Here is a 19,006-nt window from a genome sequence, read left to right on the forward strand (position 1 = left end):
GGTTCGGAACCCTAAAAATAACATAATAAGATGTGGGTGGAAATAACTATATTTTCAGTATAAATATAAATCAATGTATAGAATTTACTTTGTAAAATGCAAGTAGAACTTACTAGCAGCTTCAGGTAAGCGATGCACGGAATATATGATCGCTTCGTGCACCTCGGGCGGACTCGCCGGCGTGGTCCGTATCCTTTCCTCTTCAGCGCACTTCTCTACACTCATTCTGTATATGGTGTAGATTATTGCTGTGCACCGAACCTGTGAAGATGAGAATGGAAGATGTAATAAAATATTTTATAAAATATAATGAGGTGACGTTTGTGACCTTGTTTTTTGACGTGGACTTTGTAGTTTCGATCGCCATCGACTCGCAAAGAAGATGATTGTAGATTTGCCGCAGATGGCATTAACTACTTGGCCGGACAAATGGGGAACACTGAAGGCTCTCACCCGGTATAACGTTTAAGACAACAGACCTGAGGGTGCCCAGTCAAACATTTGCCAGAAAAATATTTGAAAGAATTAATTAATCAATCAATCTCAATCAGCGCTTATCGACCCACTAGGGTCGATAGCGATAAGCGCTGATTGAGGGAATGACCTTCAGCATCAACCTCGTAATTTGTGACTGCAAGGTTGAAAAATTTTGCGACGGAAAATTCCACTTGGTATCAACTCAGAATCATGATCTGAATCATCCTCCTGAGTATTCGTTACGATGTCACTAACACCCTGTACAAAGTAATCTTGGTCGTTTAGCAATTCAGGTGACATTTAGTTAGGGAATACGAGTATATCACTCAAAAGAACGTTCTAAGTAAAACACGCGAGAACATCGAACAGACGCAATGTAGGTTTTCTTAAAACGTACAGCACATACTTCGCCTAAGCGATGTACCTACGCTATCTTCGCTTTTCCAAACATCACTCTGGGCGGTTTTTACTAGCGAAGACATCAATCAAGTTTAAAAGGCGTGCGCAACTATACTTCGCTTCGTTCTCCTGTTTCTATCTAAAACTCCGTCCACATTGCCGCGAGACGCGACAGTGCGGGATATGGTGAATAGTTTCATATACCGCCATATGTTTGAATTAGCTGCGGGACACACTGTTCAAAAAAAGGTTTGCCGCATGTCTACGAACGAGATTTTCTAATGGGGTACAAAACTACCTATTTCTCCCAGAAGGTGTCGCTACTGTTGAATATTCTTAAATTTTGCCAGTTCCCCATACTTTTTGAGTCACACACATTACTAATTTAAGTGCCACGCACTTGTCGGTGTAGTATCATCCATGCTACTTGCGTAAACATAATTGTTTTCGTTGTATTTTCACACTATAATCTTTTGTACAGTGTTTAACTACAATTATAGTGTTTATTCCCTAAAGATCGGAAAGTATAAACTGAACGTACTTATAAAACTTCAAAACTGCAAACTCAAAACTGCCGTTTTCCAACAGTAACTGGTTGCTTTTGTTTTTCGTAACTCATCTCAGACGGGATCTCCACGTTGCTCCACATTTTATAGAAATTTCTCACGAATTTTAGCTGGACAGTATGGAGAACTGTCAAAATTTTCAGTGCTGCCGCCTACATTAGAGCTTCTAGTTTTTATCTTCATTAGCATAGATAGAAACGCGCGAGTACGTTCAGGTTGGACCTTAAGCGTACCCACGCTATGATATTTTTGACGTGCCTTATTGTAGGTTACTTGGTCGGACGCTGCAAATGTATTTGTGTTTCTATACTAGGTAATTACTAGACAATAGATCCACACGGTCAGAGTATTTTATCGTTCCCGCTTCTACTGCTAATGTGTCTTTGCGGCCAGAAACGATCCTTTACTCATTCTGACATAATTCGCAACAGAACATTAATGTGGGCACACTATTCCTTTGATTTAATATGCACAAAGTACAAATCAAAAGCGTAGGTATTAGCATAAGACGTTATGTAAAACCTTGAGTGTAATAGGTACATATACCCTGTTCCATTGTGTTTCATTCTTTGTGAATATAAAATGAGGGCAATCAAAGAGAAGTTATAGATTTTTCTATACTGAACTAACTTTAAATACACTTAAGTATGAGTGTATTAAACTTACCCTAACTTTGACCTTGAGCCCTGAACGCTTCTATGCCAAAAAATAGTTTGAGAACCAGCAGAACCTCGGTTTGCTCTTTGCTGTCACATACACACACACACACACACACACACACACACACACACACACACACACACACACACACACACACAGATACAGTCACAGATAGTCAAAATTTTAATATAGCTTGTAGACACTATTTATATTTATGCAAAAAAATAAATAATGATAAAAATGTATTGTATAGTGACAAGTTTCCAGCCCATCGCTTATAGAGGTAATAAATCCATCATCTCAGACAGAGAATCTTTGACTCTTCCACGACATTAACTTCGGATGATCAAAGATGGAACCTTTGTTTTTTACTATCCCTTGTCAGCCTACACCACCTGCAGGATAAATATCTCGCAGAAATCTTAATAGATAACTATGTATCTTAATGAATAAAAATAAACTGATACAATGTAAATTAAGTTGGTACTATAGTCGAAATTGACTTCAATCTTTTATTATTGTATAAGTATCGAGTAAAAATGTTTTTGAGTACTTTTTCTACCCTTACCTGTCTAGGGCATTCATTATATTTGGAAGAAATAAAAATGTGAAGTTTATGAAAATATAATTTATTTATTTTGAGTCGTAGAACACTGTACACAACCGACTATTATTGATAGTCTAATAATGTTCGTAGATAGTCAACCTAAGAAATCCGAGGCGAACTTACGGTGATCAAATTCACTAACTCTTATGATACATGTTCTTACCTAGTATAAGAGGCAGGGTATTTTATTGTTATACGTATCAACATGTTTTTCTGTAGGTATTTATTTTTGCTAAAAGTTTGAATGTATGTTTTGAGTCAATAAATATTATTATTTTTTTTTTAAAATTCAAAATGTTTAAAGAAATAGGTCAGATCAAGGGTATGTTTAACAGGCGAGCGTGCATGAAGATTTATATGTTTGTGGAAGAAGCAAAAGTAGTGTGTCAAGATCAGTTAGTTACATACCGTTCCGGAAAATGCTCCCAAAGTGGGAATGGTCCGTTGTAAAAACTTTTTAATAGTAACGATAAAAACAAAAAATAGCAAATGGAATTCTATAGGCTCTGCTTACCCCGTTGGGAAATAGGCGTGAGTTTATGTATGTATGTAATGGTAACGACGCTGGCTGCTTTTCTTTTTCAAATTGTGCGTTCTTTTACTCTGGTCTTATCTACGTAAAGGTTAGGAAATAATACACTTTTTACATAACTTTTGCGCCTTTTTATTGATGGGAACGTTCCTAAAGTGGGAACGGCACGCTGCGCTGGTCAGGATCGTAGCAAGTGGAATTCCATGGTTTCTGCCAAACCGAATTATTGAAATCATCATCATCAGCCCATTAACGTCCCCACTGCTGGGGCACGGGCCTTCCCTATGGATGGATAGGGAGATCGGGCGTTACACCATCATGCGGGCCCAGTGCGGATTGATGGTTATTAACGACTGCTAATGCAGCCTCCTGGCTCCAACGGTTTAACGTGCCTTCCGAAGCACGGAGGAGCTCGAGATAAAAACTTTTTTTTTTGTGGTCACCCATCCTATGACTGGCCTTTGCGAAAGTTGCTTAACTTCAACAATCGCAGACCGAGCGCGTTTACCGCTGCGGCACCGAGCTCCTCCCCAATTATTGAAATATAAGAACCGAATTAAAACTAAAATCAATACCTTCAAAATGAACTTTGACGTAAAATATTCTGGATAAGACGTTTCAATGTAACAATTCGAAAAGTTTTTCAATTATTCTGGATGGTCCCCGGAAGTGAGTTTGGCCGTCATTACCCTACCCTTTTCCTTGCAAGTTAAATAATCAATGAAGACTGTTTGATTAAAATCAAACGAGTGTGTCAAAATACTCAATATCTACAAAGCATTTTACATAAAATCACGCATATTTCCCGTTGGGGTTGGCTGGCACCACGGAATTTTACGTACTCTGTGGAACTGTCTGTCTCTGGGGACACTCCAATATAGAGATCCTACAGAGATTCCAAAATAAGGCCCTCCGCATTATCACAAATGTTCCATGGTACATTACTAATAGCAGATTACACAAAGAGTTGGGAATCCCAACAGTAAGTGAAGAGTTAAGAAATGTAAGCTGCTCTTACAAAAACAGACTAACAGCCGATCCTAATATACTGGCCAGGCCGCTCATGGATGAGCACGCACAACTAAGACTAAGAAGGAGGCTGCCGCAGGATCTAGCCAACCAAGGCCCAAAATAGGCAGCGACACTGGTCGCTTACCTAAAATTATACCTATACACTACAAGAAGTGCTTATTATCCGAGGGTGATAGATTGCGCGCAAAAAAGGGACAACAAAATAAAAAAAAATAAACTACGATACTGACAGACAAACCACTACTGTCCATTTTTATCAAAGTCTTTATGCGTGCTCGCCGATCTAGAGTACATTTGAGCTGGCTGTTTTTAAAACATCGAACTTTAAATACGTACCTACAAACAAAATATCCCGGGTCGGAATGTCTCCGGGATGTCGCGCCTGTGTGCATCGAAGTTGAAACTTTTATATCGTAATACATTTTACAAAGGGTTATTTGTGTAACATTTCTTAAACCAGAGGAACGAACATCGTAATAAAAATTGTTTTTTTGTTTGTATGTAGCCCATGGCTTTAGCCAACTTATAAGCGAGTATGAAAAACCACAGTGACAGTGGTAAAAATAGGCTGGTTTCCAACTAGTCAAATCTAAAAGTAACTGACTCTTTATCGGGATTTGAACCCGGGACCTCCGGATCGTGAGCCAAACGCTCAAACCACTGGACCACGGAGGTTCAGTAAGTTTAATGAATATGAAGAATTTTCCCGAAACGCCTCTGCCTGTATAAACACATTTATCTCTTGAACCAGTGAACGAATTTTTCACTATTTGTGCAGTTTTAATGGCAGTTTTTTGTGTATCAATCATCGGCCTATCCCGCATGGAAGCCACACAATAACCATTTCCACAAATCGTGAATTTTATTTATTAATTTTTATCACAGTTTAAAAATGCATTATATAATAAAATGTCATGATAGTTTGTGTATGTTGGAAACGTTAAAATATTTACTGGCAATAGATTCTTAGTAATAAAATAAGTGGTAACACAAGTTTTTTATACGGCAATACTGCCCTATCGGAGCGTGACGAGGTACGAATATTTGTAATATTTCTAAGCTTTTCTAAAAACACACTAAAACAGTGATTTCCACCAAAAAAGAGTTTAAGTTTTCACCATCGCCTGCACCACGCCGCGATGGGAGTCACCTCCACTTACATTGCGGCATAGCCCGTAAAGTACCCTCTATGTACGTATAGGTATTAACATAATTCTTATCGTAGTTGACATGGTCACAAGTTACTTTCACAAGATATCCATAATGAATTTTCTTTAACTCATCATCATCATCACCAGCCCATTAACGTCCCCACTGCTGGGACACGGGCCTTCCCTATGGATGGATAGGGAGATCGGGCCTTAAACCACCACGCGGGCCCAGTGCGGATGGGTGGTTATTAACGACTGCTAATTCAGCCGGGACCAACGGCTTAACGTACCTTCCGAAGCACGGAGGGCCTCGAGATAAAACTTTTTTTTTGTGGTCACCCATCCTATGACCGGCCTTTGCGAAAGTTGCTTAACTGCAACAATCGCAGACCGAGTGCGTTTACCGCTGCGCCACCGAGCTCCTCTCTGTATTGTTTTCTTACTGTTTTCTTTAACTATTTGATACTTACTTACACAGATTTTAGTTTCCATTTAAACTAACAACTTTCTTTATTTTCGTCTTTAAATGAGAATTACATAATATGTTATTATGATTTTATATTTGGAGAGATTTCTTATACTCGATATCAATACGTATATACATACATATATCGTCTGGAAATTCTCCAAGTGCTTTAAAAGGGTTTCCGTACAGAATAACGATTCTGTTCGTGCGTGTCGAATCCGTGAATAGATTTTATACAGACCCCCGCCCAGGGATCATACCAATCGATTATTGGGACCAAACCGCCTCTGTGTGAACGTACACTCAAAGAATTCGTAAACTACTTTTCCAAAGTTTTTAGGACCGACGCGGACGAATTCGCGGTCGTATTATATCCATATTATTATTATTTTACGCAAGCCCGTCATACAGCCAAATAAATTGACATCCTATCTTACTCCCTACTTAGAATAGAGTCAATAAAGCTTCCAAAACTAATTTCTTATTACCAGGGACAACTCCTATTTTGTAGATTTTATCTTTTGTTTGTAGGGACAGCTGTTTTTTTACATCATTTAAACATCTTGAGTGGCGCTAATAAAGAGTGATTGTTACGTTACATGAATAATATAATATTAATTGAAATTACTTTCACAACAAGATTATAACTTTGTGAGCGATCGCTTTGTATCGTAGCACCCACTTTGTTGTATTATTTTGTTGCTCTAATGATGTACGGTACTATTATACCAAGTGACCAACTTGATAACTTTAATACTTGATAACCTCAATCGCCCGCTGAGAAAAATGGTCAACGACAAACAGACAGACGAACAACAAAATGACCCTATAAGGGTTTCGAATTTTGAGTTTCTGAGACTTCAAAAAAGTTTATTGTTTCCGAGTTTCAGTGCAGAAGTTTCGATACAAGTGAAAAATAAATTAGACAAGTACCTTCAATTTTCCTCTGACGAAGTGATGTCTCTGTACGACGAACTGGATTGTGCTATATGCTGTCATTGGTCCTCCTTTCTCTCCATCCACTCTGTGCCATACGTGTTGTGATGATGCCTGCGTAGAAATACATTAATAAGTACATAAATTAAAGCACCGAGCAAGTAACGGTAGCGGTAGGAACTGTGAGCGTTCTGAGGCAGGTAGAGGGACTTTGTATGAAACCGCGCGTGTAAGAGTTTTATGTATCTATGGTGGATAGGTACATTTAAAAACCGAACATATCTTTTCACGAATTCAAATTCAAAAATGTCTTTATTCAGTAGGTAACATAGTTACACTTCGAATCGTCAATTTTTACATAACGAACGTCTCCTCCGCTTAAAACTACTGCAGCTTCTCACAACCTCTATACCCGGGGAAAAGAAGCTGCAAGAAAAACCTAGGAACAGGGCCCTAGACGGTCTTTTAAAAAAAAATAAACATAAAATATTGTTATACAATTGAGTAATTTAGCTGCCTAATATCAGTTCTCAGACAGTTAATCCCATGCATTCATATCTTCTTCTAGCAATAAGAGTCATTTTATGATGAATGGGACTTTCTGCGCCAAAAACAAACAGTGTTACTACAAAACAAAGACTAAGAGATAAACTATGTTTAAAATAATAATCCGTATACGAAAGAAGTCCCGAAGGCCGCGGCGCTACTGTCGCAGATTCTGAATAGAATTATTGTGATTTGTCAAGTTAGTTTCATTAGAATCCGCCGACTTTTTTCGTGGCGCAAATACTATTTCAAACCTAGTTTATTTTTAGTTTGTGTTTTGTAGTAACTCTGAAAATAACTAACAGTAAACAGTAAGTATGTAAGGAGTCGTGAACGAAGCCGCGGGCGGTCGCGTAATATGGACAGCAAAGGTTCGAAATTCCTTGCGGCGTATGTTTTCTATCACCTAATAACTTGGAACTCCTCAAGTCAGGAAAAAGTATTCCACTTTCGACATTCGCATCGTCACTTTCCTTCAAACGAGATGGTGACCACACGTGATCCGATATTTGAAAGAAGAAAATTTTTGTTTTTTGATGGGACGACATTTATATTCTATTTCTATCTATCCCCGTTTCCCTGAAGGCATATAGTATCCCTAACCTATCCACTTACTTCTCACCAGCTAGATTTAAGTTCCAAAAATCAAAATAGAAATAACCAAAATTATGAAACTTTTTAATTTACCACTTTTATTTACGTAGAAGAATTCTTTTCAAAGGTAGAATACAAGTATTGACCCATTCAATGGATTCCTTATAAGTACTTAATATAAAGTTCCGTCTGGAATGAAAGTAATTGAATTGGTTTTCTCAAATACCTATTTGAGAAAAAGTTTCAATATACTTGTGGAAGCTATTTTTACTAGGTAAGTTTTTTTAAAGAACAGGTTGTTTTTACCTTGTATCTGTGCAAGTAATGTTGTACGCGTATTTAACCCTTAAACAGGCCCCGAAGAACTGCTGTAAGAAATAAAGTGTTATATATGGATTTAGGCTTTGAATAGCGGCCTGTATGATTCCTTATCAACACATTCAGAAAAAAAACACTGAAAGTCCTGAAAAAAAATGTGGGAAAACATAATCCCATTGCCTGGATAGAGACTATCCTTTATGTGATAGCTATATATAAATGTCGAATGTTTGTCTGTTCATAATTCTAGTGTTTGATTACTAGATCATTATTATTTTAAATTGTAATTGCTATTACTTATTTAATTATTTATTTATAAATAATTTAATTTAAAAATAATTGTATTAATTTTTTATATTTATAACATAATCATAATAAATTTGTGTGTAATCGAAATGATGCGTAGTTTTTAGTAAAACAAATATGTTTAAAAAAAACACAAGTAACGTCGGGTGCAAAGGCTAGTATAAAAAAATTGGTGATTTGAACAGGCAAAGGATATATATCTCCCACAAATAAGTTCGACTCAACAGGCTTTGGTCACATGTTCCCCACATTATTATTTGCCTTGTTTTAGACAATTTAGCAAGAAATCAACTAGAAATAATGCAAATCCTGTTAGGAAAATTCAAAATCTCTAACATATCAAAAAATTGCACGACTTACCTTTCTTTGTTTCGCCATAATCTGTATAAAACCACCACAGTCACTCAAAAACACGTCTCTAACGGACAGACGAAACTCGAATGGCTGTCAGTGTCACTTACGTTCGGATACACAAAGTTTGAAAATTCGGAACCATAGAATATATATTTACGATTAAATTTTGACAGATTGTGGACTCTTTATTGCCAAAACCTGGCTACAGCATCGAAAAATCAATGTGGGACACATATGTCCGCGGCCTGCTTAAGGGTTAAGTAAGTCGCAGGAAGATGGAAATAGCCGGCACTTGATCAAGTCACGTTTGTTGAACATTGGTAACAACAGACATCTTATATGTGGAGAGGAATCATCAACTATAAGAGAATACGAATTCCTAGGTTATTGAGTATAATATATTGAACGTCGATATTCAGTTTTATCTGTATACTACAATTCTATCACTTTACTAAGTTTAACCTCTGTGGTTCAGAGGCAGAGCGTTAGGCTTACGATCCGAGAGATCCGTGTTGGAATCCCAGTAGGGTAATTGTGACGGGTGTTTGGTTAAGCAACAGCCTCCGTGGTCTAGTGGTTAGAGCGTTAGGCTCACGATCTGGAGGTCCGGGTTCGATTCCCGATGGGGACATTGTCGAAATCACTTTCTGAGACTGTCCTTTGTTTGGTAAGGACTTTTCAGGCTTGAATCACAATATGATTGTCCGAAAAAGTAAGATGATTCTGTGCTTTGGAGGGCACGTTAAGCCGTTGGTCCCGGCTATTAGCCGTAAAAAGAAATCCACCAACCCGCATTGGAGCAGAGTGGTGGAGTATGCTCCATACCCCTCCGGTTGATTGAGGGGAGGCCTGTGCTCACCAGTGGGACGTATATAGGCTGTTTATGTATGTTTGGTTAAGCTGCCTATGACCCACCGTCGCCAACAATTCCTATTGAAATGTGTGACAGGCAAAACATGAAACTCATATAGTCCAAAGACCAATGATCGAGTAAGTGTACTTTATTTATGATGTGAAAATATCGTTGCATTATTATAATTCACGCGCCAGTGCCCGGCATAAGCCTTTTTTAATGATATTTGAAATAAAGAGGGATTTTAACATAATATCACTTGTTCCGTGAGCGCATAATCGCAGTATGATGAAATTCCTCGGCTGTCAACAGTAAGTTTTTCACAATATTCATGAAAATTTTAGTACTTACTTACTCATATTCCGCTAGAGCCCAAGTTGTTAAACTCATATCACTTCAAATTAAAACATCTGCTTTGTTTTCAACCGCCAGCCACATTTTTGCCTGTAGGCTCGTGGAGAATATTATCAAAATGATTGTCATGCTGCGCGGGACAACAAATTGTGTAAAAAATGTTACGTTCTTATTCTCTACCAAGGCCACACGGTCAGGTGTTGGTAGAATACATGAGATGTTATTCATTTTTAGTTTGTTACATAACAATAATTGCCAATTTTTATGAGAATAAAATCAATTAAGTAAATAAACAGCCTATGTACGCCCCACTGCTGGGCACAGGCCTACTTTCAATCAACCGGAAGGGATATGGAGCATAATGCATCACGCTGCTCCACAGCGGGTTGGTGGAGGTGTTTGGTCTAGTAGCCCGGCACCAACGGCTTAGCGTGCCAATTAAATAAACTACTTTATAATAAAAATATAATATGTGTCTTAAGACTAGAATAAAAATAAAATAAATTTATTGCCAGTAACAATTTATATTTGCTATAAGTACTAGGCAATTACGAATATGACTTCAGTTCTATTTGTGAATTTATACTTATACCATCTGTGTTTTTAAATAGAGTGATTAAATATGAGGTGTTGTTGAAATTCGAATTCTTTTCCGAAGTTTGATTTCGGATTTGACAAAAATGTACTTCTATTTTCGACTTTATTACAAGGCACAAAAAGCCGATTTTAAAACTATCTTATCCTCAAGTTAATACAAACTATATCTTGGATTTTCAATCGAAAACGATTCCAGCAATTCTTAATTTACGAGCAAGTAAGAACGTTAAATTGTAAAGTAAACATGAATTCTTATAGCTATTGGAATTGCTTTTACTGAACGAATACTTAGAGAGACTTTTTTTTTAATAGATTTCAAGTTCTCGATACAAATTCTGTATTACTGTTAGAGAGCGAAAGTCTGTAAGAATTCCCTTGTAAGAATCCTGAACAAAACTATGTACTTAAAAGTTCGTGCGCTTCTGAGAGGAACAAAACATTGAAAGTGTTTAGTGCTGGATTTTGCATTGAAAGAAAGTTGCGATTTGGAAGCAGTTTCGCACTGTTTTATGGGAAAAGTTCTGCGCAATAATCTTAAGATACGAGTAGGTACTAGGTGATTTATAACCATGTTCTGACGATGTATACAAAGTACGGAACAAAATCGATCGAGTCTAATTTCGACGTCACAACATTGGCTACTGGGGGGTTAAGATAGCCACGTCGAAGCAATTCATCTAAGAAAGCAATTTTGCTGTTTGACATTTGTTTGCATTGCGCACTTACTTTTATATGCGCAAATGTCAAATTGCAATATTGGTTTCTTAGATTAATTGCTTCGATGTGGCCATTTTAACCCCCCTGTACTTTGACAGATCTGACTCGTACTGTCATGAGCAATATCATTCGCACTTTAGAACCCTGTCGCATTAACATATTTGACATTTATTGAGACTTACGGTTTAATTTGTGAAAAATGTTAATGTGACATGGTTTCAAAGTATTTTCATGGTTTCATATTACCATGTACCATGCAATGAAACTATTGTAAATCATTACACACGTGACAAAAATCAGAGTATGTCACTCCCCATCCCTTTAACTATCTTCACTTAAATAAATCACGTCAATTCGTCGCTCCGTATTGACGTGAAAGACTGACAAACAAACCGACAGACACACACATACACTTTTCCATTATTATTATTAACAATATTAGTACCTATGGATAACACTATTTCCAAGATTAGGCAGATATACTTATAGTAAAAATAAATATATATTATTATTTTCTCCAAAGAAATAGTATAAGCGAGAGCTAATATGAGGAGCAAACTCAAATCAAAACAATGTCAAAACAATAAGTAATATTAGTAGTAGTGTAGTAGTAGAAAGTATAAAGTGAATTAAAATGAGTTTTCCATTTTATTGGACAAATAGAATAAATAATATGACAATGGTATTGATTAAACAATTACACTAGAGGCTTCTGAATGTATCAAATATTCTGTCGACTGTGTTTACTACTTGATTATCAAGTATTAGATAGAACATAATGCTGTGTACACCATGAAGGTCGGTAGTTCATACCTAATCTGGGTTCTTTACACTACGTATACTATACTATTACGTATAGTAAAATTTGAAATTTATATATATATATATATATATATAATAGCTTGAATGCGCGGTAAAAATGAAATCTGTCAAAGTACTTACTTGAGCTAGTGTGAGACTTTTTGGCGGGAACAGGAACGGGACGGTTGCTTTCTTCATTGAATAATCTAAATAATTAATACGAAGTGGTGTTTTGTGGTTAATAATCGTATTAAGTTACTTGGAAGACATTCGCGACAGTGTTATTATATCGGAATATTCAATAAACAAAGTGTAACTATCTATTTTCGCTTCGTACCAACAAGCCGATTTTATAACTCGAAACTTTATGCGGACTTTTAAGTTATTTCGTTTGGGGTTCAGTGGGGGCTTAGGTTTCATCATTCATCGTCATCAACTTTCATCATTTCATTAATCATCTTCAAGAAAAAAAATACATAAGACGTGGCTGTATGGGCATAGGTCTCTTTGCCTTGCCCTTCGCGGAAAACAAAAAAAAAAGTATGCTAGTGTTGTGACGTGCTTTAGCATGGTGAGTCGAGATCAGGACGATCGATTCTTTTCTATCTAACAATACTGAACAATTGGCGTATCTATTATTATTAGGTTAACTTAAACTACTTTACATTCACTGGTACGTAAGAAATGGAAACAATGTGAACAAAAGGTACTTACAATTGAACGTTCCCTAAGAATATTACAAGGAACAAAGCGTTTCTAGTGACAATGCTCGTAAATCAACAAGGCCACAAATAGAAACTCACTTCCATTGTTTCAGATTCAAACACATTGTACTTACTGGTTCATTATTAATGAAGAATGAAAGATTGGCGGCTGGCAGCGAGTTGCGGCTGATGCATTCAGCTCTCAGTTTCATCCCGGAACGATAGCGCCGTTTTATCCCGGACAAAGTTGGGTCTGTGCTTGGCAGGTCTGTTGGAAAGAAAATTATTTTTTATTTAATCATACTTTTTATTAAATTGTAGTTGATGACTTAATTTTATCGTAAAATGGCTTAATAAATAAGAAATTTAATAATAACTCAGAATATTTCATGTTGCAATTTATTCAGAGCATTTATTACCTTTAGATGATAAATGTTTATGAAAAACGAATGAAATTAAATAGGTACCTAAGTACCACATTTAACAAGAACGATGTACCACATTCGTAAGGTGTTAAAGATTTATATTCAGATTGCATAGGACACAGAACTACTGAAACAAAAGTTATTTTTGTAAGCATAATTTACTCTTTGCGCGCGAGTTATGAGCAGCGCATACGTTATATTGTAATGCTGCCGCAGCGCTGCTGCCGTTCCGTGGCACTCACGGTACATTCTAGAATATTTGATTTCACAACCCGTTGCTCGTAGTTTGTTGTTTATTGACTACTTTTTTATTCACGTTATTGTTATCGCAGTCGTTTCGTTCGTAGATTGGATTGGTGTTTGACCACTATTGATAGAACTTTGCGCTGCGGTCGACGCTTACCTGATGCGCACACAATAAATTCTACATTTATTTATTTATTGAAAAAGATAGTAAGAGCTAAAAGAAAACAAAATATTTGTTCAGAAACAATAACAATGAAAAACAGAATGTAAATCCACCACAGGATTCGTCAGTACCAACATTCATATTAAAAAAATAAAATAAGGGAAAGCATAGGAAAGGGTGGGTAAGAGCTTATTCTTTATCAGATTTACAAATGGTAATAATGATGTTGCAAGCCAGTTTTTTTTTTAGGTAGTTTAATCCACGGTTTATATTTTGTAGGATTGAAACAATGAAGGTACGCCATACATAGGTTTTTAAAAAGGGTTTAACATCATATAGACTACGAAAGAGTATTTACTTCGATGCTAAGTTATGAAAATAAAAGAAGAGGATAAAATAAAAAAATAAATATTATAAAAAGAAACAAAAATCGACAGCACACTATAAATTTGAAAACAAGCCCCACAAAAATATTGTTTAATCAAATGCTAAAACCAAGCTTTGGAATACCGTTTTATATGAAATCAATATAAAATGCACTAAGATATGTATTCGTTATCTATAGTGAAATTAAAATAAATATATATTCTGACTAGTAACTAACTAAATGTAATTTATAAATGTTGATGGAAAGTAAAGGTGGGATTCGATCCTACGATTATACAGTCTAGTCACCTCATCTTCCTCAAGCCTTATAACCACTATGCTAGCGAGATTTTTGTAAACAGTGGTGAATTTTCGAAACATGGTCATCATAATTATAAAATTGATATTTTTATGATGGTATGTTTGTGATCTATTTGTGGTCTATTACAGAAACGACACGTAATCAGAAGTTCTTAAGTGTACCTAACCAGATTTTTGCAAGAGACTGATTCGACTTTTGCACCTGATAATACATCTACTAAAGCACATTATAAAACAATAACTACAACAATACAACAACAACAACAATACAACAACAATACAACAACAATGTAACAACAACAATGTATCAACAATGTTTAATATTATTGTAATTAATAAGCTCTTGACGTAAGCGAAAGTTGAATGTACCGCCAGGACATTCCTAGTCTTGATTCTTTAATTCATATCTTGTAGATAATCACTAATCTTATAATAAGTCGTAAAGATAGATGTATATGGAGGAAGCATGAGAGGTATGACAGGATCAAAGCAAATGGAACTCCATAGTCTCTGCTTACCCTGGTGGGAAATAGGCGTGAGTTTATGTATGTATGTTGTAGAAGTAACTCGAATTATGTAATAATTAACGTTTCTCTACTCTTCAGGAGAATTTATTATAATTGAATCTATACCAAACATAAATTATTAGGAATAGCTAACAAATTATTGAATATTAAATATAATATTGCGTGATCTCATAAACAAATTTAGACAAGGCGTATAATAATATACTTATTGTTGGCACTGCCGTAAATGTCTAATAAATATGTATTCAGTGTAACCTCGAAAAGGCCAATTATTGTCTGAATGTCGTCGCTCAAATTGTTTCACAAGCCATTAACATTTTTAATGGAGCTCCATTTGTTGAAATCGTAAATGTTAATATGAAAAGTTTATTCATCATTCTCAGAGATAAACCTAGAGAATAAATTCAGTGAAACATAAAAGGTGACATCAAGCTATTATAAATTAATTTAGGATCCAACTTGGAATGTAAAAGTTTTCATTTCAAATTCTATTATTACTTGAGTATGTATAATAGTTATTCAGTTTTCGTATCAGTTCTCGAATATCTATTCTATGAAAGAAAACCAGCCCAGTACATGTTAGGTCACATACTTATATGTAAAAGTTAACTTGAGGAGTTGTTTTGTTGATAACTTATGGTCCTGCCCGCGCCTGTAGAGAAACGTAAATAAATGAATAATAAGCCATTGGCGGGCAGCGCAGGACCGATCGTCGTGGAGATCCTTGGGGGAGGCCTATGTCCAGCAGTGGGCGTCGTACGGCTGATGATGAAGCCATTGGCGCAAATCTGGTCCGGTCCTAGTATGGCTTTGAAATAGACTACTCTGGGCGCCATCCCACTCGCGTCAGAGACCAGAGTACTGCGGGGCAGGAGGCAAGAGCGAAACCACTGCTCTATTTTTCCCAAAAAAGTAGCATGGAGAATGCTACACTGACAAGAGCGTGGCACTTAAATTAGTGATGATGTACCCGAGTAATGAGAAAATAGTTAAATCTCAACAGCTTCATCTATATTATTTTTGGGAAAGGTAGCCCGGAAAATGCCTCATTAGATGTCGGGCGAAGGCTGGTGACGTCATCCGATGTCGAGCGGTGTCTCCGGAGATACAGTCATGTAACTAGACATTTTTTTTTTTACCGTGACTTATTGTAGATTTGCCGCAGATGGCATTAACTACTTGGCCAAATATAAATTAGACTGGAATTTAATATAATAATTCATTGATATAAGGTATAACAATATTAAGATGGTAAGTAAGGTTGTAAGTCTCATACTTAAAGCAACCACTTATAATAACTCTGCCTTATTAAGTCTGTATACTGCGCCTGAACTTAATGCACTGACTGTATCTAAAGTTTTGTCTCGACGTTTTGACATGATGTGTGGTGAAAATCCGGTACCGGCGTTCGAACCAGCGTCTCCCGTTTGAGAAGCGAGCCGGTGTAGGTCCCACAGGATCACAGTAACTTTGGTAATGGCAACATTTTCTTATATACTTTATTCTTATGTAAGTATATAACTCTAGTATTTGTTATCGAATATGATGAATCATCTGTAAGAGCGATAGGCTGATCACCTATCATACGGTTTATCATTAACCAAATTAGGACTAGGTATCAAAAGTGGCTGCAAATAGTTTCTTGATTATTTGTAGTTCTGCCCACCCCTTCGGGGAATACGGGCGTGAGTTTATGTATGTATTTGTTATCGCTGTGTTCTGTTAGTTAGTTGTGTTAAGTAGAAGCTACAAGTTAAACCATTAAAGGGAAAATGAACATTTTGGGTGTTAAACATAAATAAAGCCTCGAATACAAAAACGATCGTTTAAGAGGTGCCTAATGTGCCTAGTGCCTAAAAAAAATAAAAGTGCCTAGTTGAAAGGTTGGATCTGAAAGTTACCATTATGCTTGAATAAAACTAGTAATGGACTCTCTTTGGACTGCATTTATTTTGTTCATTTGACCTCGCAGTAGTAGGTATGGTACTTATATGCAAGTATATATAAGGACATGTGGCTGGTACTTATGTGTGAACAAAAAAGAAAGGACGTATTGAATTATTTTTTCCAAAGTTAATTTAGTTAATTACTAACAAAAACTCTAAAGTCACACCACACAACTCTGGAGCTATTTGAAATGACTAAATAATAAATAGGTAGGTACCTACTTAAAACTTAGGTATATTAGACATTCCCAAACATGCTTAAAAATATTACTTGGCAGTTAGCAGACATAAACTTTATTAATTTCAATAGTTCGACCTATAAATAAGTATTGTTTTGGACAAAGTTGTTATAAAATCGTAGACATTAAACTAAGGACTTTCACCTTAACCCACTGTTGTAGCTTAAAAAGGGTTGTTGTAATTTAAGTAAATATTTTCTGAAATCATCACTTGATTTCGCATTGTTTGATAATGTAAAGGGGCTTTCACAGGCATGCATTTCAACCAAAAACCAATTGCAATACAACTGCAATAGAACCGCATTACAATTGACTGCAGTTTCGACGCTATCATAAAATAACCTACATCATCCTTTACCCTCGAAAGAATAGGCAGAGTAGGCAAATACACCTCTCTCTCTCTATGTTTAAGGGGGCTTAAACATAGCTGGCGAGAGAGAGAGAGGTGTATTTGCCTACTCTGCCTATTATTAGTACATGGGGATGTACTAGATGGCGAATCTATTGTCATAAACGGGGCACAAATCCTGAAAACCACGTGATATCAATTATCTCTGACGCAAATAAAAATTTGAACTCGTAAAGTCATCCCTCGCTTAAGACGAACTTTAGAAAGAACGGCTTTTTACGGAGATGTTCCATTATTGTTTAATAAGCTTTGTCATGACTTGTATTTGGACCCATTTGCTGGCAGCATTCAAAGTGCTAAAATGACACTTTTAACAAAATTCGTTTCCTCTTCTGTTGTTTAGATATTTTTATTCTTAAGGATTTTTTCCATAGGTATATGTAGTAGGGTAAACCATATTACAAAAATGTAGATTTTGTGTTTTCTTTTAATCTGTGGAAGCTTGTTAATGGCTTTTAAATATAAAGTTAGTATGTAACATTAGTCTGTAAGCTCCCCAAAGAAAATAAAATAATAATCGTGTGGGGGATTGCCAACCTCATCAACCCTGGTGTCAGGGTTACTATTGAGCCGCCAAAGGCATCTGGCATGACTCATGTAACGACTACTTACTTACATCAGTAAGTAGTAACCGGGACCAACGACTTCACGTGCCTTTCGAAGCACGGATCATCTTACTTTCGGACAATCAGGTGATCAGCCTGTAATGTCCTAACTAAACAAGTGATCACAAAGTAATTTTTGTGATATTTCCCCACCGGGATTCGAACCCGGGACCCCCGGATCGCTCAACCACTGGACCACGAAGGCCGTTACACGCAGTCACATTATACTTACATGCAGATTTTGTTTGACGTGACTTATGGAAGGTTTGCCTCTGACTGCATTAGCTACTTGATCGGACAATTGGGGAGCTTTGAGGGCTCTCACACGGTAGTGTACATGGAGTGACACAGCCCTACCTGGCTGTAAATTTTAGGAATAATGTAATTATATTTTTTTTAACCGACTTCAAAATAGCAGGAGGTACTCAACTCGTCGGGTGGTTTTTTATGTATTTGGCAATACTTGATGACACGTGGACCTATTTGGAAAATTATTTTTTTATTCAGGATATGTTTCCCAGGTGGTCCCATTTCCGTTATCTGATCATGGGATCAGGTAAGAAATCGAGGGCAACCCTTAAATTTTATAGGCAAATGTAATGTAAAATTATTTTTTCCTTTTTAGTTTCTGCGTATTTTTCTAATGCGCTTTCTTCCGTTTGTTTTGTACTTCATGTTTTTTTAAGGCGGTTTTTTTATAATTAAAAAGCTTTATGCAGTCTGTAATTACACATAATACTGTCCAACTCGAATGTCAATACTATTTACAAAATATCAATAGTTTGTACT

At 36.4% G+C, this 19,006-nt stretch overlaps 1 protein-coding gene across 1 annotated transcript in view; it reads right to left on the reverse strand.

The window, feature by feature from the left end:
- LOC126368077 (junctional adhesion molecule 2A-like) overlaps positions 1–19,006 on the reverse strand; it is a 100,449-nt gene that overhangs the window by 8,131 nt on the left and 73,312 nt on the right. Inside the window, exons 4-6 of the mRNA XM_050011960.1 lie at positions 13,105–13,238; positions 6,824–6,940; positions 114–261 (exon numbers count right to left, since the gene is read on the reverse strand). Coding sequence (XP_049867917.1) covers positions 114–261; positions 6,824–6,940; positions 13,105–13,238 — 399 coding nt within the window. The remainder of the gene's footprint in view (positions 1–113; positions 262–6,823; positions 6,941–13,104; positions 13,239–19,006) is intronic.

Source organism: Pectinophora gossypiella, chromosome 7, assembly GCF_024362695.1.
Source record: "Pectinophora gossypiella chromosome 7, ilPecGoss1.1, whole genome shotgun sequence".
In the NCBI taxonomy this organism is placed as follows: Eukaryota; Metazoa; Arthropoda; class Insecta; order Lepidoptera; family Gelechiidae; genus Pectinophora; species Pectinophora gossypiella.